The 25,697-nt window shown below is 45.2% G+C and overlaps 1 protein-coding gene across 3 annotated transcripts in view; it reads left to right on the top strand.

Annotated features, from left to right (window-relative positions):
* Positions 1-25,697, top strand: part of PTPN7 (protein tyrosine phosphatase non-receptor type 7) — a 460,997-nt gene that overhangs the window by 350,815 nt on the left and 84,485 nt on the right. For all 3 annotated transcript variants that reach the window (XM_069633589.1, XM_069633590.1, XM_069633591.1), the window contains 2 exons: positions 1,566-1,723; positions 15,082-15,195. In XM_069633589.1, the coding sequence (XP_069489690.1) occupies positions 1,566-1,723; positions 15,082-15,195 (272 nt within the window). The remainder of the gene's footprint in view (positions 1-1,565; positions 1,724-15,081; positions 15,196-25,697) is intronic.

Below are 25,697 nucleotides of genomic sequence, written 5' to 3'. Positions count from 1 at the left end.
ATTGTGTTGATATGGTATGTGTTGGTTTAATATTGTTATATTGTGATTTTCTCGCTACGGTCATTGTTTTAAAGGCCTTGAAATAAATGTGTATATATTTTTTATATAACAACTGTTTGGAGTAGTTTGTAAGTGATCTTGCTTTGTGTGCTCATTGCGGGCTTTCAGTCACCCTCACCCCTCTTGAGACCTAGTCTTGACCGCCGCGATCGCTACCTTGATTGGTCTGGCTCGTCCAGAGGTTACCCTGTTCCAAGTAATTAGGTTGGCCTTCTGAACTTCTGCGCCACCAGGACAGAGTTCAGAAATCCGTCTTAACAATGAGTAGCAATACCACCCTCTCTATGTGGGCCTGTGCACGTGCACAGACCCAACCACCTCTGCTTCTCAATTAAAAGCACCCCGTCCACTTGCCTTCTTAAAAAAGTCAGCCCTTCACTCCAGCACCCTCTGTTTTCCAAATGCCATCTTTACCTCCTCTAACCTAAGGTTTAAACATACATTATTGCCACTCACTATGCATGGCCATGGTGGCTGCCTACACTCTGACTCATCCCAGTGGAGGCCATTTTGGAAGTTCTGCTGAATTATGCAGAGAGGACATGTTACGCTTACATTTTGGTGTAAACAGGTGCCCAAACTGCATGTTTTTGAATATTTGCATGTAGAAGTGCAAAGGTGGTGTGCAGAATGGTGTCATTCTCGCCTTTGCGACTCCCTTTTTGCACTCTGCAATGCAAGTTGAGTAAAGCCTGTCTGCAATGTACACATGGCAGGCAGCATTTGCAAGGGATTCGTAGAGGAGCCGCCTGCTTTTTTGCCTGTGGTGTAAAGCAGATAGCTTCCACTAATTAAGATCTGCGCCTTCTCTCCGCCACACAAATGAATGAAAATGAGGAGTAATGCAAATGCAATGTATAAAAGTCTTAGGCCCTCATTACAAGTCAGGCGGTGGACCATGGTGCTATTAGCACCATGGTCAATGCCGGATTCGGCCATGGTGATGGCGGAATTACCGCCCCATTCCAAGGTGAGTGGGGCGGTAATTCCCCATTCACCATTTGCCCTTCCCCATTCCCATTTTTGCCCCATAGGGCATAATGGGGATGGGGAAGGCGCTAATTACGGCACCGCAAATTACGGTGCCGTAATTAGCACCAAGGTCGCTTAGCGCCTTGGACTTTAACGCCTGCAAAAAGCAGGCGTTAAAGTGTGAATCAGGCGTTAAGGGTTAACGGCGCTGACGGCGCCGTTAAACCCTTAACACCTGACTTGTAATGAGGGCCTTACTCATGAATTTTCTGCATTGAATGTATGTTACTCATCCTCACAAATGAGCGCATGCATGTCCTTGTGGAAATCAACAGCCGAACCCATGACCAGCAGAGATCGCAGGAACCAATCAATTTAGTTATATCTTGTTCAGAAGATGGCTCGTCCAATGTCATTGTTGACATTTGTCTCAAAGTTGCCCATTTTCGGTTCTACTTGCATATGTTTCCATGACTCTTCCCACTGAAAATGTATTCCCTTTTTGGGATATTTCTATTTACATATCTTCCCAGTTGCAGGATGAACTCCGGCATGTGAAACACTTCCTCTACTCTTCCTGGCCTGACCACCAGACGCCCGAGAGTGCCAAGCCACTGCTAAAACTGGTGACCGAAGTGGAAGGCAAAACCCAGGAGGCTCAGCGCAGAGGTCCAGTGGTTGTTCACTGTAGGTAAGGAAGCAGAATGATAGTGTGGATGCATCCATGCACGAGGCAGTGGTATGACTCTCCTGTCCTTGGGTCGCCGCAGGACCCAGGAGTAAGGCCTAGTTTGCATGCTTGATACTTATTTTGTCTTCTTTTATGGAAAAGCCATGTAGCATTATGGAACTGTAAACCTACTACAGCCTTTGGAAACAGCAGTCGCTCCATTCGTACCCTGGCATCATACCCATTGCTTTCGAAACACCTGGGTTAACATGTGGTGCCAATGCATCTGTGGGAAGCAGCCATTTACTCGCCCTACTTATCACAGACATTACTGTATGAGGTACTGCTCCTCCAGAGAGAGTCAAGACGGATACAGCAGTGGAAGGGGGAGGAAAGGAATAGAGGAGAGGGTTGCAGGAGGAAGAGTAGGAGACTGTAGGATGGAGTAGGGGAGTAGAAAAGAGGGTAGTAGTAGGAGAAGGAGGAGAGAGTAGGGGAGTAGAGGAGAGGGTAGTAGTAGGATGAGCAGTAATAATAGACTGGGCGAGGGAGTGGAAGAGTAGCAGTAGGAGGAGTAACATCGACAGTGGAGCCCATGCCTAGAAGGAGTGAAAGACATCAGAGGATCAGAAGATTGGATGGAAGAGTGAGGAAATGGGTTTAAAGAGAACATAGAGTAGGAAAGGGAACAGCGAGAGTGAACATATTAGGAGTACTTCCCCATTCCTGTAGAACACTAAAACTGGACAGACTAGGGAAAGCTAGAAAGTCCCTCAGGGAGTCTAGATAGGGTAGGCAAGCAGCCTTTAGATCCTCATCTGAAGTATAAGTAAGATTTCAGGCAAAATGTGTTCACATTCACGATCTACTGTCCCTGAACAACAGAGGTCTGCATTAGGGAGGAGGTACATTTCCAGATGAGAGAGAAGGATGCCCCTAGTGCCCCTTGAAGAATCAATAAAAACCATTGAAGAGGCTCAGAGTGTGGGAGTGATTCCTTTTCCGTCTGTGACATGTGGTGTCAGAAGTTGGATACGAAGACCTTGACACAACGGTTGGACCAGGTGAAAATGGACAGCACGTCTGAAACAGGACTCGCCTGGCTACCGCCAGTACCAAGCCCTTGCTCAGAGAAGTCTGGGAAATTGGAATAGAGTTGGAATTGTTGCCCCTCGATCCAATTGCCAAAGGCTGAGAAGATTCCCCAGTGCCCACGGATCTAGACCACCCTCCCACATCAGTTCACCTGTCGAAGAGAAACACCATCCTGGATACTGAAGCCAAGAAGAACCTCATAGAACAGATACTAGTGCCTTTCAGAAGACCTCCCTGCTAATGCAAGTTCAAGTGAGTCGGAGTAGGTTTGAGACTATTCAAAGTGTGTCGCCTTACAGCAGTGGAGACAACCTGGGTCCTGGGAAGAAGACAAAGGCATAACAGAACCAATAGCATTAAAAAAGAGTCCTATTTTCCAAGTCAAAATCCCATCAAAAGCCATGATTGATATGCTAATGGTTCTACTAGATGGGGTTCTCACCAGTAGCCATCAACATCAAGAGACATTGAGCACTCTACAAGGAGTATTCACTGAGAAATGGGAGCAACCCGCGGAGAGAGTCAATCCCTTATATATCAGCAAAAAGCTTTTAGGTTCTCATCCAAACTTTAATTCATACCTTAGACAGTAGTAATTTACGTTTAGTATCTACTAACCTAAGGATGCCTGGTTTAGAGAGGATGTGAATTTCACGGTGAGAGAGAGAGGGACAGCCCTAGAGCCCACTGAAGAATCAACAGAACCCCTTGAATCACCTCTGGGTTGAAGTCATTCCTGTGGCATATAAGACAATGTATCCTCACTCACTGAACCCTACCATACATCCATCTCTTTATTCTGTATTGTCTCTGTTGAGACCATCCTGGTGTACACAAAATGTATGCCAACGGTGTTGTAGCTGTTGGAGAGGCACTACAGAGTTGTTGCAGAGCAGTTAAAGGTGCAAGTAGATGAGTATTTCTCAAGAGAATTTGGTGGTGCTTTAAAAGGCCCATATCTATTCAGTGAAGCACCTTTCTCTGGGGAGTTTGGGTGTGACGTAAACTGATGCCAAAGGCATTGTAGATGTTGGAGGCAGAATATAGGGTAGCACAGTGATTTTGCCGGTATAGATAAGGGGACCCCGGATAAGGGAACCTGGATTGTACTTTTGCAGGCATATGGCCATTTATAGAGTAGAGCCACACTTCCATGATACACTGTTCAGATCTACATATATATATATGTATATATATATATATATATATTAATGGTAGGAGACTTCATTTTACTGAACAAATGGATTATGAGCTAGTATGTCTGATCTCTTCGGTGATTCTCAAACAGTTGAGTTGATTGATGAATTATGAACCCCTAGACACAGATGTGAATCTACCTACAGGTATTCCAGTAGTCATTATCGCAGATTTCAGTCGGAGTGGAAGGTTGGATGATCTTGGGAGTAGGTCAGTACAGGGCTAGTGGTCTCCAAGCTAGAAAGCCCACTTTCAGGAGGGATTTGGCTGTAGCTTTCACTACAATATAATAGTTCAAGTGTGATATAAAAAGCTGGGGAGTTCTAGTCCACCTAACAAGCTAATCAAAAAGCTTGGCCTTGGTGGTAGTATATCTAATTGTTTGAGAATGTCTTCAGGGGGATGGGATACAACATGAGTGTTGGATTCCTCAGTTGTGTATTGTTTCTCTTGTCTTTAGCTGCTCTAGTTGAACCTATTGCAATAGAAACTTACTTCCTGAAACCCTAATGCATCTTCTTGTGCATTTGTCCAGGCTAAAAAATCTCGGTTACACTTTGCCTCTTTTATTTCTTCTTTTAATGTTCAACTGCAGACTTTGAAGGAGAAAGCAGACTTTTGCAAATTGGCCCATGTTTGACTAAAATGCCTTTGTTACCACTACTTTTGATGGCAGACCTCTTGGCTTCATGCAGCTACAGAGTGTTGGGGTGGTCAGGAAAGTTCCCAACGAGAAAGAGGGCTTTGTGTTGTCCGCGCCATATTAGTGACTGGGGGAGAAGCGAAGTTGGCGCGATGTTACAATTTTACATGTATCTAGCGTAGTTAATGAGAATGGGATATGTGTTACTTTAGTGTTACTTTAGTGTTACTTTGTGTTTAAGTTGATACATTTAGATTTTCACATGTGCAGCAAAATAAATGTAAAACTGCCAATGGAATATAAATGCAATAGAGGTATGGTGTGTCACAAAGCACCTAGAAACTAGACAATGAGGAGCTTCATAATGCACATCTGAGAAAGGAGATTTGTCATGAAGGAACCACTATGAAGAGGAAGCAGTACTTTTAAAACATGCATGCACTGACATACATACATACATGGGGGTGTGATGAATCCTGGGGAGTCATCACCGATCCCCAGCTTAAAGTCTTCTCACATGTGGCATGGGTAAGGAAGCTCGTACCTGATCCTAACCCTGGGAGTGGTATTCTGCAGGTGGATCACATGGGACTAGATGGCTGTCAGGGGAGAGCGGTGACTCCAACAGGAGAGAAGTGGTAGTCTTCTCTTTCTTGCGAGGAAGATCCCTTAACTCCAGGGTTATTGATGGCATGTTGCCATTATTCAGAACCATTTAATTATAAACATCTGTCTGAAAACTACTTTGTTCAAACAAAATCCTATTCAGTCTTCATGTGTACATGATAATCCTAGAACATATACAAGATCTGATGTTTTTGGTGCTTGATATCTAAGAAGAACTGTACAACAATGTAACTTAAAATCATTTGAAACTTCTGTGGACTCCAAGTCCCAGAAAGCCTGAAGTACTAAGACGAGGAAACAGAGCAATGAGTCAATGTGCAGGGAATATGACACAAGTACATGTGCAGTCTAGTTGTCAAGATCCAAGAGAGCTGCGCGGGACATTTAAACACGCAGCTGACAGACTGAAGGAGAGAGGAGAAAGGTTGCAGAGTCCGTAGAGCAGGAAGTGACTCCAGAGACAGACTCACAGAGAAATATTTCGCCACTCTTCTTTGTGGTTCTATACTTCACTGAGTCCCATCTCGTCTGTTGCCGCTCTATCGGTAGGTCTGTTTACTATCTTTTCATTGGCTATTCCGCTTACCTCTCTTTGTCCATTTCCATTCCTTTCTTTTCTCTGAGCTCCTGCTCGTACTACCGTCACTCTTGACACTCGCCTCTCTGATTCTGGTTTTCCGTCTTTACCTTTAACCTCCTGTTCCTGTGTGGCTCCTTCCCAGCTTAAACCTCCAACTGCTTCAGAAGTCAATCTGTTCCTGACGGAATTATACACTTCCTCGACCTACAAGTACTGGAGCTTGTTCCAAATCCAACGGAACTCTTGCCGCAGGGTTTTTTGGTGCCAGGTGCTTTTTCCCTGCTTTGGAGGCTGGCTCCCCAGGGTTCCCGTTGGTCAGGAGTTCTAATCCTGCCAAGGTGGCCTCCGGCGGAGCACGTCCTTATTTACGTTAAAAGAAGAGTAAGAACCAGAAACTCCAAGGAAGTGGACGTCGAAGAAAAGGGGCAAGTTTACCTTCAATTCGATCAAATGAAGAAGGAGGTGAGGAGGAGAAGGGGGTCATAGGAGATTTCCCCGGGATTGTCTAGGCGTGACAGAATACAACACCAGAGAACTCCCATGGCTCCGGTAGAACAGTATCAAGAAATGGTAGCCGCCATTCAAGGCTTAACCGCCCAGATACAGATGATGCAAGCGGAAAATGCCGTACTTAAGCAGCAGACTGCAGTACGGAATGAAGAAAGAGGCGATTTAGCCCATATGCCTCTCTCCTTTGGCAAATATGATGGTAATGCCAAAACCTGGAAGGAAGTCATGGATGCCTGCCGAGTATACTTCCAATTCAGACCTAAAGCCTTCGAAACAGATAGGGCCAAAGTTGGATTTTTGGCTTCAAATATGGCGGGAAATGCCCTGTCATGGGCGACTCCACTAGTAACTAACAATGACCCAGCCTTACAGAATTTTGATCCAACTTTTTCAGAACCGGTTTGATTGACCAGAGGTGCTATTTACTTCGTATGAAGCTATGTTAGACATCCGCCAGGGCAGTGCAGATGTCCAGACTTACCTGTCCAAGTTTCAGAAGATTGCCACTGATGTAGGAGGGTCGGATATGGCTCAGCAGACTATCTTCAGAAGAGGGTTGAACAAAGACCTAAAGGATGAACTGACTCGGGTGTCACGCCCAGGTACTTTTCGAGAATTAGTCACTCTTACCTTACAGATTGAGTCCCGACTGGCTGGAAAGACGACAGGAAAGAAGAAAGCAAAGAAATTATGGTCCGATGACAGACCCTTCTCCTCCCACCAGAGACACTTCAAGATCTGAGCGTCCTCTGGATGAGCCGATGCAGATCGGTTCGGCTACAGGGCCCCTCACTCGGGATAAAAGGAAAAGAAGAAGAGATCTAGGCCTTTGTATGTACTGTGGTTCTTCAAGGCATCTTCTACGCAACTGTACAGAGGTACCTCCGAGGAAACAGGGAAACGCTTCCCCCCGAGTCAATGCCGGGGTGATACCGGAGTTGCGAACAGAAGACCCTGCAACCATACACAACCCGTAAACCACACAGAAGATTCCAGGCTGATGGTGTTCCTTGTGAAACTGAAATTGAACCCTACTACGACTATGGACGTATTGGCATTGCTAGACAGTGGTGCTGCTGGCAACTTCATTGACATTTCTTAGGTTAAGGAAAAGGGTATAAATGTGTTGAACAATAACAAGACCATTCCAGTGGAAGGAGTTGATGGTACCCCTCTTTCTTCAGGGCCTATTGTTATGGAAACTATACCCTTGCACGTACAGATGGGTAGACATCAAGAGACCATTTCGTTTGATGTGATCAGAGCAGCTCACTTCCCAGTCATACTGGGAATTCCTTGGTTAAGGAGACATAATCCTCTAATAGATTGGTCCTTGAACACATTGAGTTTTGAGTCGGATTTTTGTCAGGAACATTGTCTTCTCAATCAATCCCAAGAAGAACAGGTCGGCCACGAAGTAGTGCTCTCGACCTCGGTGGTATCAGGTGTTCCGGTACAATACCATCAGTACTCAGAAGTCTTCGAGGATAAATTACCTAGGCTTCTACCTCCTCACAGAAGCGAGGACTGTGCCCTGGAACTACAAGCAGGGAGTTCTGTGCCTTTTGGAAGAAGGTTCCCTCTTTCCCTTCCATAGAGAAAGGCTCTCAAGGAGTACCTTGATGCCAACTTACAAAATGGTCTGATCCAAGAGTCCAAATCCTACGCAGGGGCATCTTTGTTTTTTATCCCTAAGAAAGGGACCTCAGAACTACGCCCCTGTATAGACTATCGCAGACTCAACCGGGTCACTTTATCGGATCGATATCCCATGCCTCTGATCCGGTATATTCTGGAAGCTGTACAAGGTTCAGTAATTTTCACCAAATTAGATCTTCGAGGAGCGTATCATCTCCTCAGAGTTATGAAGGGCGATGAGTGGAAGACCGCCTTCCGACATCCTTTTGGCCTATTTGAGTATAGGGTAATGCCTTTCGGTCTGGTGAATGCGCCAGCCGTATTTCAGAGGTTCATTGACAAACTCTTTTCGGACCTATTGTATTTGTCGGTAGTCATATACCTGGATGACATCTTAGTATTTTCTCCCAGCCCCTCAGAACATAGTGTACATGTGAAGGAGGTCCTCAGCCGTCTCCAAAATAATCAACACTTTGTCAAACCAGATAAATGCCAATTCAGTGTGGAATCAGTGTCTTACTTGGGGTATGTTCTGTCCAAGGATGGGGTCAGGATGGACCCAAATAAGGTGGAAGCAATTCTCAGATGGCCAGAACCCAAGAGCGTTGAAGACATCCAGAGATTTTTGGGCCTGGCGAATTTTTATCGCAATGTATTCCCAGTTTCTCGAACATGGTTCTTCCCATCACCGCCTTACTGAAGAAGGGTGTTAAGTTCCACATGGATCCTCACGCGGTGCAGGCTTTTCGGCAACTAAAGGAGTTATTCACGACAGCCCCAGTCCTGATTCAACCGGATCAGACCCGTCAGTTCATTCTTGAAACCGACGCTTCAGATGGAGCAATCGGGGTTGTGCTACTACAGATGTCTGAAGATCATCTGGAACATCCTGTGGCCTATTTCTCTAGAACGCTTACCAATAGTGAAAGGAACTACTCTGTGCTAGAGAAAGAACTGTTGGCTGTTAAACAAGCCTGTGAAGAGTGGAGACATCTATTACAGGGTTCCTTACAACCCTTTATAGTGAGAACTGATCATCGCAACCTTAGAGTTCTCCAACAGATGGAATGCTCCAATTCGCGTCATGCTAGATGGGCGTACTATTTTTCTCAATTTGACTTCCTTCTCACATACCTCCCAGGCTCCCAGAACACTTTAGCCGACACACTCTCCAGGAGTTGGAATGATGATTCCTGTTCTCTCCAAGGAAGAGAACTCATTTTGGCCGATAAGAAATTTGTGTCCTCCGTAACAGGATTCCTCCAGGCAATCCGAGAAGGAATTCAAGCAGAAGACAAAAACAATCCAACCTTGCTTCTAAAGAATGATCTACTGTATCATGACCAGGCATTGTTTATTCCCACACCTGATCTCAGAAGAGAGGTATTGGCCTGGTGTCATGATATTCCACCAGCTGGACATAAGGGTTTGAAGAACACGCTTGAATTGGTAAGGAGGCGGCTTTGCTGGCCCAGTTTATACATGGATGTGCAGGCCTATGTCTCGGCTTGCCCGATATGTGCCACCAGCAAGACTTGGTCAGGTAAACCATTGGGGTTGTTACAGCAACCTTCTTTACCCTCACAACCTTGGGAACAGGTCTCAACGGACTTTATTGTGGACCTTCCATTATCGGAAGGCTGTCGAGCTGTTATGGTTACTGTCGACTCCTACAGTAAATTAGCTCACTTTTCCACTCTCCCAGGGCTTCCCGCAGCACCAGAAATGGCTTTGGTTTTCCTCAGGGACATAGTAAGACTTCATGGACTCCCTAGAACCTTGATATCGGATCGTGGATCCCAATTCACGTCTAAATTCTGGTCCACAATGTGCACCTAACTAGGTATCCAGAGAGCTCTTTCGTCAGGATTCCATCCTCAGTCCAATGGTCAGACAGAGCATTTGAATGCCACACTTGAGCAATATCTCAGATGCTTCTGCAATAGGGAACAAGACAACTGGGCGTCATTGCTGCCTTTGGCCGAATTCTCGTACAATAACTCTCACCATACAGCAATCAATATGAGCCCATTCCGTTGTACCTATAGATATCATCCTAGACATGTGCCTTGGAGAGAGTTTTCTGCTTCTGCTTCCCCTACAGTCGACAGTCTGTTGGAATCACCGAAGAGAGCCCATAGAGATGCCAAAACTTCCTTGGAAGTGAGCAGACAAGGCTATAAGGATTTAGCCGACCGTAAGAGAACGGATACTCCAGATTGGGCAATAGGATCTAAGGTTTGGCTGGCTACCAAGTTCCTTCCCAGATGGATACACCTAGTGAAGTTTGCTCCTAAGTACATAGGGCCTTACCCTATTCTGAAACGCATCAATCCGGTGGCTTATCGCCTCCGTCTACCAAGAAATCTGAAGAGAATACATCCTGTATTCCATTCTTCTCTTTTGAAGCCTTTTGTATCGGACCCTTTTTTAAGGAAGAGACCCCCACCAAGGGACATCAAAGACTCTGAGCCCGGTGAGTATGAAGTTGAATACATTGTGGACTCAAGGTACAGAAGAGGAACCTTACAGTATTTGGTGCATTTGAAAAGTTATTCAATACTGGAACGCACTTAGGAGCCCAAGAACCATATCCATGCACCCATCCTCTGACAAATGTTTCATAGGAGACATCCAGGCAAACCGGGAGGTACCTCGAGTGGAAGGAGGCATACTGTCATGCGGCAGCCCTGGCGCTTATGGCATTCATGGAGGATACACTGTATCACTCGCCGTGAAACAGGTATTGAGACAGACTAACGGCGAAGAACACTTGCGGTCTAGTCCTCACCCAACATGGTCACCGCATGTAGGTTGCTATAACAGCAAGCCACACCCACAGTTTGGCACGTTGTATCTTTCTTCCTGGTACCCGCTGCAGCTCTCCTTAGCTGTCTTCCCTCTCGCCCGCTGTGGATATTCCCCGTACAGGATTCCTCCCTGTACCGGTCTTCTGTCTCCTTGCTACCCGCTGCCTTCCCTAGTCTAACCTTTGTATTTTGCCACTCTTACTTCTCTGTGGTTCTATACTTCACTGAGTCCCATCTCGTCTGTTGCCGCTCTATCGGTAGGTCTTTTTATCATCTTTTCATCGGCTATTCCGCTTACCTTTCTTTGTCCATTTCCATTCCTTTCTTTTCTCTGAGCTCCTGCTCGTACTACCGGCACTCTTGACACTCGCCTCTCTGATTCTGCTTTTCCGTCTTTAACCTTAACCTCCTGTTCCTGTGTGGCTCCTTCCCAGCTTAAACCTCCACCTGCTTCAGAAGTCAATCTGTTCCTGACGGAATTATACCCTTCCTCGACCTACAAGTACTGGAGCTTGTTCCATATCCAACAGAACTCTTGCCGCAGGGTTTTTTGGTGCCAAGTGCTTTTTCCCTCCTTTGGAGGCTGGCTCCCCAGGGTTCCCATTGGTCAGGAGTTCTAATCCTGCCAAGGTGGCCTCTGGCGGAGCTCGTCCTTATTTACGTTAAAAGAAGAGTAAGAACCAGAAACTCCAAGGAAGTGGACGTCGAAGAAAAGGGGCAAGTGTACGTTCAGTTCGATCAACTGAAGAAGGAGGTGAGGAGGAGAAGGGGTCAAGGGAGAGTTCCCGGTATTGTCTAGGCGTGACAGTATCTGGGAAAACTGGTATTTCAGAGGGGTCTGGGAGCATATATTTTTTATCAAGAACAGTATCATGATAGGATTTGTTGGGCCCTCTCTACAATCCCAAGGGCAGCTATTCTGGATTTGTTTTATCCATATCAGTGTATGTACCATATTCACCATTTTGTCTGCCGAGGTCTCAGAAGCTTTTTCATGCCTTCTCATACACTTTTTCGAGACAAAGGATGCATACTTTGTTCTGCATCAGGTACAAGCAGAACACTTGTGGAAATTGGATCTTGAGTTCCTAACCTGAAATCTTCTGTTTGTAGTAGCAATTATCTCAACCGGGTATATGGTCGATTTAGGAGCATTATTGGTGTCAGAGCAGTAGGGTATGTGGCTTTAGAGGTAGCAGTGATGAGAAATAGATCATACTTTGTTTTGGTGATGAATTTGGCCCAAGACATGAATCACAAGACGTTTCTAACAGTTTTATCAGTCACCCTGTATTTGCAGAAGAGGTTCGCCTATTTAATGATTGTGGCATTCGGCCTGTTGGTCTACAAAACAGATCACCAGCATATAGAAACATTTTGTGTTGATTTCTTTCAGCAAAAAGCCTTCAACTACTTTATTTACATGACTGGGTTCCATGTAATTTTAACGAAAACATTTCAGAGAGGGAATATTTCCCCTCTACCGAAAAAATCACCAGTTTTCTTTTTCTTTTTGGGGTGACCCCCCCCAACACCCCATTCCCCTATGATTTTAAGCCCACCCCATCCCCCTCCCCACCCATTGTAACCCCTTAACTCACCCACTATATATAAAAAAACAAAAAATGTGGTGTTTTGTCATTATTATTGTTTCGGTAAAACATCCCTCTCTGAAAATGATTTCGTCAAAATCACTGGATACCCATGAATGTCATCTTCGATTGGGATGGAATAAGATTAGGCTTTCATGTCTTGTATGGGATAAGTTAAGGTATCATCTACTTGAGATGGGCTAGCCTTGAAGCTCTTTCTGGTCAGATATGTGCAATGCAACCACATGCGCATATCCGCATGCCGTTATTCGACAATGAAAACTCTGTGTATTTCCTGAAAGCAGATGCATCAAACCTACTTAATTCCCACGTTCATCAATCCACTGCTGGACATCAAAATGGCTGGTTTAAAAGCCAATGTGTGTTCATGGATAAGATCTTATATAGCAAGACCGTGAAGAAGATGCGGGATGGAGGTAATAGGTATCTCAGTGGTCAGTCTCCATTAATTTTAGTTCTCCTGACTCATCGTATATCTTCTGTCCCCCCTTCAGACCCCATCAACCTGGACTATACCACCAGCCTGACATGTACTATTATTGAGGGTGTGGTGATATATGCATGGTTAGGGCTGTAGGGCTTGAGGGAAGATTCTGTGAACTTCATGTGTTTGTCTCTCTTGGAAAGATGAGCACCATCGATAGGATGAATGTTGACAAATCAGAAGGATTAGGAGGAATGCTGATTACCCTATAAACCTATGACTCAAAACACTCAGCCACTTTTCCATAAGAAAATGTAGGATTTTGTAATATAATTGCATTTGTTGGTTATGTAGAGTGCCAACTTTCGGGAGTAACACTTCAAAGAGCTGACACTAGTTATACAAGTAGGTCAAGAAACTGAGATGCATAAGACATTGAGAAAAACAAAGCTCATTTTGAGATAAGTTTTCACAGACCACAGATGAGAAATTGCCATTCAAACATTTATGGAAGATAATGAAGTTAAGACAAACATGTGTCACGGGCAATACGAGATGTAGCAAATTAAGTTAAGACAAAACACAGGGGAGATACTTAGGATGCCATCAGCGTCAGAGGAATGCATGCAGGGTGGCGTATTTGGGAATTATCAGGTGTTCGAAAAGCAGCATGCGGCACAGCCTTATGAGGTGGAACAGAATAACCAGCCTGAGGTAAACGAAGACCGGTCCGGGTATGATTACAAACCTGAGTGGTCTTGTACGTGGCCAAAGAGCCTGGCAAAGGATCAGGAACCAAAAGCAATGGATAGGAAGGGACGGTAAAGGATGTACGAATCATACAGCTTCTAACACAACCTTAGAGGCTGATACCTTAGGTTCGTTCAAACACTAAGGAGAGCAAATTTACTTTGCTTAAATTTGAAACCCACGTAATGGAGAGTGAATGCAGCAATCTGACATCCTACATGTCGAATATGAGAGGCACATGGAAGGGGGTTGGCTCAGAGCGCATTCAGGAAACAATGTGAGCAGCACTTCCTCAGGGCACACTCTCAACCTTGGTTATATTGCAACGGTGGTATGAGAAACGTACTGATAGGGCTCGCTTGGCCGAAGGCTCTTGAAAAGTTCAACTTCTATAGATGGTCAGACACATTTAAAGGGACACCCAGTGTAGTTATATTGAGATCATGGATTGTGTGGCTCACGCAATTGGGGTAAGTATCTGAATTGGTACCTGAAGGGTGTGTGATCAGTCACTGAAAGAGCATGTACACACTTAGAACCCTCTTTAGGCCTTCAACTAAAAAAAAAACGTCTTTTCTGCAGAATCATGACATCTTGTAAAGCTCTCCTAACCTGGACTAATGTCTGGCAGAGGGACTCCCAGGACCCCCCTTGTTTATTTGCATGTTTAAGTAACTTTGGGTCTCTCCCTAAGTTACTAGGGGAATCCAGAGGTGGTCCCCTTGCTCACTATTCTTAGAGAGGCACAGCTCTACCCTACTGATGAAGTCCAACCAGACCGAAAAACGTGTCTGGTGTTGCTGTTGGTAGTCGTGTTCAGAGGAGAATTGCCTAGCATTTGGGTGCTGGACTGCCCCAGGGCAGGACAAAGACTGATATGTTTGAGATATTTCTTCTCTGTGAAAGATAGTGAGCTAAAGACTCTGGGTAAGTCTCTCGTAACCAGGATTTATGTCTGACAGAGGGACTCCCAGGACCCCCCTTCTTAATTTGCATCTTGTAAAAATGCCAACTTGTTTGTAAAGCCCATTACTAGTTAATGACTTGCCACTCTTTTCCCCCAAAGCAATGTGTGATTTCTGGCTATTTCTATTGGTTCCCTCCCCCAACGAGGAATGAAGTCTTGAGGTCTCTTGCCAGCAATCTTTCAATGTCTAATTTTGAAAGGCTATTTCATGAAGTGAACTTCCTTCCAGTAGATATGGCGTTAAAACAACATTGAATGAATACAAGAAATTCTGTCAGAGACACAGATGAACGAAAATGCAGGGTAAAGCTGGAGACCATGTAGTGCCTTCATGTCAAAGGTCTGACGGAAATGAGAATGAATGGATGTGACTATATGTAATTCTCTGCCACGCAATTAAGTAATGTATATTCTATACATGCAAAAGCCTTGTCCATTGTCTATTTCCACTGCATTTTCTAAAATGACTGCCACGCACGCTCTACTGAAAGCTGATTGGTTAACACCTGCATTCTGTCTATTCAGTGCTGGGATTGGCCGGACGGGCTGTTTCATCGCTACCAGCATTGGTTGCCAGCAGCTGAAAACGATGGGAGAGGTTGACGTCCTGGGAATCGTTTGCAGGTTGCGCTTAGACAGGTATATAGTGGTGCAGATAACAAAAAACACTTATGAAAGTTGACACTGCTCTCAGATTTTGGTCATAAATTAGAAACTTTTAGGCATGCAGATTTCAAAGTCATCTAGTTAAGCCAAAGTGTATGCCGGGCCCTACCAAGCAGGCATGGTTTTGAAAAGACCCCTGCCCCATCTGTGGTTATACTTGTAAAAGTAAAGTCGCATGTTGGGAAAAAGCCACAAAGGAAACACAAGCCAGAGTTGTTTTCTAAATATTAAATGCAGTCTTGAATATAGTCCCACACACAGCACACATGTAGGTTCTGTGTGTGGATCAAAACTGCTTGTGGTACATTTTGTTTATTGGTCAGGCCACACATGGTGTATATGTTTCTCATTTACCATTGACCGTGTGCATTAAAGTGGTAAGCAATTTTACACGACAGCCTTAATCTCTTGCTGAAATCCAGTTATCATATTTACATTTTGCAGGACACAACTATTTTCGATTTAAAAAAGTGCACACATGTTATTTACAGTTCCATATCTAACTGATTACAAGAGGTCTTAAATGTGCATAACATCAAACACAATTATGCTCTGTTATTTTTGAGGGATACCCAAAATAAATTATATTTTTATAATAAAAGTACATAGATGAGTTTAAATATTTAATGTATATACTGCATTTGATTTTTTTGTTGTTGGCTGAAGCGTTCTTCTGCTGGCGCAACACGTGCAAAGAACAATTCCAACGTCTTTTGAATTTGGAATAGCTATTTAGGATGCATACTTGCACACTAAAAGAAAACAGCGCACTTAAATCACACGTATACCTACAAATAAAGATGGCACAATATTCAATGATATCATATAGTTTCTGACAATGAGCAAGATTGGGCGAATGAAATACCCAAGAGTAAAAACATGTCCTGTCATGCTTTACATATACAAACTTATTTGTACGAAAACAAATAGTTAAATAATATCTAAGGACAATTGTGAATTCTTGAATGATGTATTCATTATAAGTTGTACACAATTAGATCACAGTACTTTATCTTGTGATGTGTAGTATGAAGGCCATATGAGTAGGATTTAATGAATTAAGGGGGGGGGCTTCATCATGACAGGTTTCATTACAATGTTAATGATGTTTGTGGACTATATACATTGAATGCATACATAACAAATAATTGGGTGCAGGACTAGATTTTGATCCAGAAAAACCTCTTGGAATACATGTGAAAATTGCTATTGTATTTGCACTTTTGAAAAACAATATGTATAGTCTTAACACAAGGATAAAAAACAAGGAAACAAAGAAAGAAGAACAATTTCATTAAAACATGACTAAAGAAAGTCGATAAAGGGTGACTGAGAGGGTGAGGTAAATTTAGATTGAAAAGGAGAAAGGTAGCAGAGTAGAAAAGTTGAATGTGGCTTCTGACTTCAGTGACTTGGTGTGGCAGCAGCTGTCAAAAGGGCACCTACAACCTTCGAACCTGCCCTACGCCATTGGAGAGCAGGTGCAGCAGATCAGGAGATCGATGCAGCAGGGCACATATGCCACTATGCTTTTCAGATTGGTTAGCACACCAAGCTTTCTAAGATGGAATTACCAGCATCATTTTAGTAATTAATACAAATCAGAATTGCCATGACTTCTACACCCTCGGGAGATCTCAATTCTTCCCAAAAGAGAAGGAGGGTGAAAGGTATAAGGACAATTGGGGACGGGGCACAATATGAATTTATTACGCAATACACAAGGGGGAAGGGTTGGGATAATGTGGATGTATGGGAGGGAAGATGGAGGAAATGGGATAAAAGAGAACAGGATGGATGGTTTGGAGGATTAATGAAAACTAGCAGAAATGGGGGTGGTTGTACAACTGCAAAGAAGAAGGATGTATGGGCCCAAGGATGGATGGGACTGGGCAGATGGTCTCATAGACAGACTGAAAGGAGGATGGGTGGGAGGGCTGAGAAAGGAAGATGGATTGGATGGTAGGGAGGGTAGGGAGAAGGTTGAATGGAAGAGAAAGAAAAAGGATAGATTGGTGGGAAAGAAGATGGGTGAAGAGGAAGAAGATGGATTGCAGCGAGTATGACTCTCAGAGGAGATGGAAGGAGGATGGATGGATGTGCAGAAAGGGGGGTGGCTGGGCACAAGCAAGAGGCAGGAAAGGGAGGCATACCATTGGGATGCATTGGGAATGAAAGGATAGTAGCGGTACAGGGAGCGATGTGGAGGAATCTAAAGTGAGGAAGGAGGATGATGAAAAGTGAAGAAGGCCAGTGGATGTAAGGGAGGAGACATTGCATGTGCAGTGGAGGACAGTGAAGCAAAGTGCTTTCTAATTGAAAGAGATCATTAAAAGATCTGAGCCAGCAGCGTGGTTTGGTTTGCACCCTATTCAGTAATTGTGTGGCTCAGTTCCTCATTGTAGTTCTCTTTGAAGATCCCCGCCTTCAGTGAGCCACTCCACCACCATGGATGCAGCTGACAGGTCCCTGCATATACAGCACCTTCTACGGGTTGATGTGTCAAGTTTTCATTTAAATGCAACGGGGAAGCAAGGCTAGGGTAATCAAGCACAGAACGTGTATTTGATTGCCTTTGGACGAGAACATGAACAATTAACATTTCAATTAAATACGCATTTAGTATTGTCAATCAAATTATTGAATTCATAGTAAGCCCCTTGTGATGTGTGGATTTCCAAGTAAGCATCCACTTTATTGTATTGAAATCACATTTAAGAGATCATGGTAACAGCAGGACTTACTGTTTCATGCAAAATGTGATGTACGCAGTGTTGTTGTGTTATGGTTTGTTTGGTGGATGGTTCATTGTACAACACAATTGCTGACTCAGTGCTGATTCGAGGGGATAAGCAAGAGGAGGAGATAATAAAGGGACATAGCAGGACACACATCTGTAGCCGTTGGTTCCAACTACAGCGCATAAGAACTTGATGCAACAAGGATCTGGCTGTTAAAACGGACACATTTATTTGAATTCTATTTTTTGTCACAATCAAACAGTTGTTTTGTAGTTTTGACAGAGACCAACACAGAGGTCATCCTCAAACATTAACTGTGACCCGGAAGTACTTGCCATGGCCGGATGTACTTCCCATGCCCCCGGAAAACCTGCATGTCTAACCGGGACAGATATATACTTTTCAGATATGAGATCCCAACATGATGGGATGTATGAGTGCTTTTCTCAGTCCCTTAGATCCCACCCCCACCCCTGGGCAACCCAGGATACCAGCTCACAGTCTCTGCCAGCTAGCCTCGAGGACAGGTGACCACAAACTCACCCACAACCGGGGAGATCATCAAGATTGCAGAAACCAACACATTAAGGCTCTATGATGTAATCCACACTTTTTGGGTTCCCCGCCAACAATTGCAAATCAGACAATACATGTGACAATTACAATACTTCCATTGGATGAATACACTGGTAAACACTTCCATATTATAAGTCTTAAACATATATTAAATATTGACAAACACCCTCCATACATTTTCATTATACAAACACATCTACAACTAAGGGGTAGGTGGGTGGGCAAAATGTGTGCTGTGGGTCACAGCAAAGCAGCAAAAGAGCCCCCTCTCTGGCTCGTGAAGCCCTTATAAGGGTGGGCCCAAATGCTGCCCATTACTCTGTTTCCTGGGGGGTAAGGACAGCCCCACTTCCTAACATGTCTGCTCAGAGGTGACGCCACAGGCACCTTTCGCGACCCCCAATGGTCGTCACGTTGTGGGCCGCAGTGTCGCCTCCAGGATAGAGAGAAGGTGTGGCCAGGAGAGATAGAAATGGCTAATGTGCTTTTATGTGGGTTTTTTCAGATAGCGCCTAGGGAAGTATACATGGCTTTAAAGAGCACAAGGGCAGCAGAGCGAGCAAGAAGGGAGAACAGCTTGTGAATAGAAGCGCTGGGAGGCACCACGATGTTATCTTATGTGCTGTAGATTATAAGTAAAATGTTTACTGTGAACATGTCCGTTTCTAGGCAAGGCCTTCAGAGAACACATGTGAGAGTGAATGGTGATTCATTCAGAAGGGTAGTGAGTTAGAAGTCCAGATTGACACAGTGATACAAGGAATAGACAGAGGCTCCCCATGGAAGCAGTTGGCAGTGCACCCCACCACAGCACCGCCATTTCAGTACACTGATATTTCCTATCTCTCTCTATCTCACGCATAATCAAAACATTTACCTGTAGAACCCAGGACTTGAGGGCGATTCAGGGGCGGGACACCGGCCTTCTGACATCTAAAGAAGCGCACACTCATTTCCTCTAGGTGTTCTGGCCTTCAGGGAAGACAGGGACATCAGAGTATGAGGTTGAAATCCTCCAAAGACTCTTCATTCTGAGATGAGTTGCTATGTTTCACATACCACACATACACAGCATATATGGTATGGTAATGTTTATTTTTAAAGTGCCTATACACAAGGCAGGTGTTTCAAAGGGTGTCCAGACATTTGGTCGACCTAAAACTGGTCGAATGACATTTGGTCGATGCAATTTGGTCGAAAACCAAATGGTCAAATTTTTTTTTTTAATTATATATTTATTTTTCGGGTTTTCGTTTTTTACAAAAATGGGTTTTTAGAAAAAAAAGGGGGTCGGGGGGGATCCCCCCAAAAAAAAAAAAAAAAAGGGTGAAAAAAAAATAAAAATTCGACCATTTGGTTTTCGACCAAATTGGTTCGACCATTTGTCTGGTCGACCAATTTTTTTCGACCAAATGTCTGGTAACCGTTTCAAAGCACTCAAGCACATGCGACGCGTAGTACCAAACACACATATCACCAAAAGCACACAAACTATCCAATACCACAAAACACATACCACCACACAATCCACGCACCACGTAATGCATATATCACAATACTTCTCACATAAAACAACACACGATGCACTCACCAGATAAGACAACACCTAAAAAATACAACACCACATATATACCACATTACCAAGCCCATATCATAGCATGATGCATGTACCACACATCAGTCCCCTGCATTACCTCATGATCTCCCTCAATCCGTCTGACCTCCATTCCTCCCCCCTTAAACTTACATTGTACACAGCACACAACAGACACACCACACCACAAAATGTGCATACAGCCACATAGTGCACATACGGCACAACTCATATCTCCCCCATTCGTCTCACTCCCTTTCCTTCTCCACACCCTCCTTGGCTCCCTCTCCATTTCTCTTACACACACACACACACACACACACACACACACACACACACACACACACACACACACACACACACACACACACACACACACACACTCTTCCATTCTCTCCTGCTCCCCTTCATATAGACCCATGATCTACTCCCTTCATCCAGTTCTCTCTCTCTCTCTCTCGCTCTCTCTCACGCTCTTGCACTCCTGCACTCTCTCTCTCTCTTTCTCCCTCTCTCTCAAACACACACATTGCGCACAGTGCATATACCACAACACTAACAAACCGCACAAGAGATATCGTACAACCAACAATGCACTTCCACGCATTGGCATATAGCACGCACCACAGTGCAAAGCACACAACACAATGTACATACTCATAACAAACGTCCTCACAAACCGCACGGCGTGCCTCACACAACACACACATTACACAACACACAGCAGCCTTCGGCAAACAGATAAACCACCATCTGTCTCCTCTCGCTCTCTCGCCCACTCATTTCCTCTCTTCCTCTTTCAATGCACACCACGCATACCAAACAGCCAACAAAATCACTACAGCACACATAACACAACCCTCCTTTCCTGTCTCCCTCTTCTTGTGTCACACCCTCCTTTCTACTCTCTTTCCATGTCTCCCTCCTCCACGACCACTTTTCCACGTACTCCCCTCTAATCCAGCTTTCTATCTCTCCCACTGCAAAAACTGAAAACACACACCACACGGAGCACAATACAAATACATATAACTCCACAAAACGCACATACCAAACAATCATAAAATCCACGTAGCATCACATTAGCCAAATAACACTGCATACTTTAAATACCACACACCAACAAATCTTCCTTGCTCCTAGTCCTTTCTATCTCCAATCACCTTATACCTGAAAATTATTTTCCTCTCTGCCTCCTGCTACCACCTCACATTCTCTCTCTCCCCCTCCTAGCCTATTCTCCCTCTCCCCCTCTCTGTGACCCTCAGTGTCTCTATCTCACTCCTCCGCTAGACCCCCTCCCACCCTTTACACATCTGATATTTCTCCAACTCTTCCTCTCCCTATTTCCCCCACCATAACCCCACAAATATTATAACGTACACCACACCCTTACGGGGATAGAGGACCCTTGCACGCATCCGGGCCTCTTGTCGGACAGCAACCACACAAACTTATGCACACATCACCCCAATTAGTCCAGGCCTGAAGCAGACGAGAGTGTTTTGGCCTCCAACCTATTACCGGGACCAAGCCATCACCATCCCAGGCTGCTTGGAGGGTCACTAGGTTCCTCACCTTCTACAGGACTGTCTCTTCTACTACCCCTCAGACATATGTCATCGACTAGAACCCCTGCCATTAACCCTGCATGCTCAAGATGCTCAGAACCAGAGGATACCCCTCCCCTGATAATAACACACTCTGACCCTACTAACACCAACTATGATATGATATGATAGTTTATTTATATTGCGCCTATACACAATGTGTTTCAAAGTGCTTCAAGGCAAGGGAGGGAACAAGGGAAAATACAACCACATTCTTACAGGCCATGATCAGTAAGGATGTGAAATTGACTATCATACTCGCCCTGACGACATTTAAGATAGTGCAAGAGCTAAGACATAGATCAGGAAGGGAGGGGGCGAGTGGAAAGGACATGGAAACACACATGCAACTACTGTATTAGGCCTGACAACACTTCTGGTAGAGACAGAGAAAACAAAAGGTGAGGGAGAGGGGTGCAGAAAGGGAGGGGAGGAACAAAACACGCGACTATCATACTAGGCCTGATGACATTTCAGATAATGCTGGAGTGGGAGAGGAATAAAAACAAGTAAGGTGCAGGGGGAGGAGACAGACAAGGTTGATATCATACAAGGTCAAGGTACAATTCTGATAGAGTAAGTGCATAGAAGAAAGCACGGGGACGAGGAGAGGAGATAGGAAAAGGGAGAAAGGGAGAGGAGGAGAGAACAGAGAGTAAGCAGGCAAAAAGAGGGGAGAGCAAATACAATTACAGAAGTCAGTAGTAACACATAATGTTGAAAATCAGGATACAAGATGAAGATGGGAACAGCATGATTCAGGGCCACCATGAGAAAGGGTGACGCACCGTGAATCAATGAAATCCATAAAAGTCAAATCCAGCATTGGCCACAAGAAAGTGATGGTGCAACCAGAATGTATTAGGACAGACTCCTGCAGCAGTAGGCTGGAGAGGGGGAGGGGGAGTAGGTTAGAAGAATCAAGCAAAACAGGCAAAACATGCAACACCATTGCGCTTGTATTCAGAAATGGGAAATCCCACAGCCACCCTCTCACCATAACTGACACCAGCAGTCACGAAACACACAGAAATACACATCACCTAATAAATCCAGATGCATAGTGCCATCACCTGCACATATAGCGTTCATCCTGTAACTTGCACTATTGTCTTCTCTTGTAACTAACGCCTAGACGCCCATGGGTTATGCACGCTCCTTCAAATGAATACATAAATAAATAGGTCCCTGACTCCCTCCCTGGGCCACCCCACCCCTGAACTCACAAACTCAGAGTGAGGGGTGATGATGAGGCCTCTTAGGGTTCTGACACCTCAGAAAGGCATCTTGACCTGCCACACACTTCAGGAAATCGGCCATCAATCAGTGACAAAAGGCTGGGTAAAGGCCACCTAAAACCCCAGGGTATAATACCATGCTATCAGGGGAACCAGGCCCTGGTCACCAGAAGCAGGCCTTTTCTCTGCTTCTGTAGAATGAGCACGTTATTCATTCATTGTACGCCTGCTTGGCAGCGTTTACAATCAATAGCTGTGACTTTGTCAGGGTCAAAGCTGTTCTGTGAGATGTCACTTAAGCAATGGGGAGGTCAAAGGACGTGCAGATATCCATTCATGTTCTGGAATCCGGGGTCAAGGTATGTTTGTGTGTGACTGTGTGCGCGAGACACGTCTTTTTACAGTATGTCTCTGATTTTAGTGAGGTGGGTCAGTGCTTAAACGTATAGCTTCACAGAGGCCATCAAGGCTTAACGATGGTTAGACTGGAGTGTAGAGCTGGAGGAAAGATCATTGTGCATGGTTCTGGGTAGAGCCATGTGAATGTCAGGATGGGGAACATTTCCACGTGGTACAGAATATCCGAAAGAAAACCAACACAGAATCTGGAATCTGTTCTGAACAACTCAGTGCCTTTGGAACTGGAGGCTGAAGTAAACACCAGCTGTTTCCAATAACTGCTGGATATTGCACACACCCCAGCGTTACATTGCATTCTGGCTCAGTTCCTCATTTACTTTTTGGTTCTGCTCTGTGTAATGGAGCTGTAGATGCCGGTCTGCAGCAAAGGAAATGGCTGGCGTTATTAAGGTTCAGGAATATTTCCCATTAGCATGCAGGGAGATGTGCTGACTGTAGAATTCTCTCATGCTGGTATGCCGGCGTATGAGAGAAGGTGGGAGAGGCCCAGCTGATGAGGGTAAAGAAACACACGGACCACCATTGTGTAGGTCTCGCCCAAAACTGCCTCTCCTCGTGGAGGGACGGGGCTTTTATTCATAGTGCCTGACGTCACCGTGTTAGCGGAACGTCAGGCGTACATAACATTCCTCCTTTTTTCCAACAACTTTGAAACAATGCATGCTATTCATAACTCTGTTAACTGAAGCACTTTAAACTCAACTGTGCATTCCAGTCCATAATGCTTAATGTTCTTCCCTTAAGTGTCCTTCAACCACACATCGGGCCTCATTACGACCCAGGTAGTAAGGGGTTAACGGCACCGTAAAAGGTGTCGGCGCCGTTAAACCCTTACCGCCTAATTACGACTTTCGAGGAAATTATGGTACCACAATTTCCCCATTCCCCTTGAGCCCTATGGGGGAAAAAATGGGAATGGGGAAGGGCCAATGGTGAATGGGGAATTCGCGCCCCGCCAACCTTGGAATGGGGCGGTAATTCCGCCATTCACCATGGCGGAGTTGGTAAAATACCGGCATCAACCATGGTGCTAATAGCGCCATAGTTAATGCCAGGGTCGTAATGAGGCCCATAGTCTTTCAACCTCTACGGGGCTCTTCGGGTTGTCGTTAAGGTATAATGCCCTCGCCTAGGGGCTGTTCCCGGACCTGTGTCCTGTGGTGGCTCACCTTCCTTAGTCGGAGACGCCTCATTTGGACCATCCAGTGGTTCATCAGCTTCCTGCTCCGAGGTGGACTCTCCTACGGGCTGGTGGATATCGTCCTCCAGCGGCGGTCCTGCTTCCTCCAAGCGCTGCTGGTCTCTATCCGTCCACATTTGTTGTGGAACGCTCTTGAACCACGAGGCGTTCCTGGTGATCTGGCGCCACCCTCATTTTGCTATCACTATGATTCCCTGTCGTCGAGTTACAATCCAGGGGACCAACTCATACTGAGTGCCTAGTTTTGATTTCGAGGGGTTGCGCACCACCAACACTTGGTGCCCAGCTTGGTGTCTGGATTCCTTTGCATGTTTCTTGAAGCTCATGCGCTCATTTGCAGTGATTCTCCTCTGATGGGTGCGAATGCTGTCATAGGTGTCTCTGCCCCTGTTTGGGTGGTGTGGAATGGATGAGTTTATCACTGTCCCGTACATTAAGTCTGCTGGTGGTAGCCCCGTGGTGCTGTGGGGTGTCACTCGATAGTTTCTTAAGAAACGGTACAGGTCCACCCTCCAGGGGCTGGAGTGTACCTGCGATAGGCGTAGCACCTTGCTGAGGGTTTGAATGAACCTTTCTGCGTCGCCGTTGGCTTGTGGCCATCTCAGCGTGATGTGATGGTAGTCGATGTTCAGATCATTGAGGTATTTTTTGATTTCCGTGCCCTGGATATGCGGTCCATTGCCGCATCGGATGCGTCGTGGCAGGCCATGGCTGGCGAAGATATATTCAAGGGCTGGTATTACCATGTCTGCTGATGTGGATGACACAATTTCTACCTCCGGGTATCTTGAATGGTCATCGGTAGCCACTAGCAGATACGTGCCTTCCTGGACCATGCAAAAGTCAATGCTGATGGCCTTCCATCTTGAGGATGCCGCTTGTATGGGTCCGGGATTCGGTGGTGCACTTGTGATTTGGCACGGGAGGTAGGTTGTTATGAGTTGTTCCACCTTGTTGTCGATGTGTGGGAACCACACTCAGTGCCGGATCCTGGCTTTAGTCCTGACCATGCCCTGGTGGCCTTCGTGGGCTAGCCCTATAATTCTGTCTTGTAGGCTGTTGGGGATTATGATCCGTGCCCTCGCAGGATTAGTC

The sequence above is a fragment of the Ambystoma mexicanum genome, chromosome 13 (genome assembly GCF_040938575.1).
Source record: "Ambystoma mexicanum isolate Mex_15411 chromosome 13, UKY_AmexF1_1, whole genome shotgun sequence".
In the NCBI taxonomy this organism is placed as follows: Eukaryota; Metazoa; Chordata; class Amphibia; order Caudata; family Ambystomatidae; genus Ambystoma; species Ambystoma mexicanum.
The sequence above is the reverse complement of the archived record's forward strand: the minus strand, read 5'-3'. Positions and strand labels throughout refer to the sequence as shown.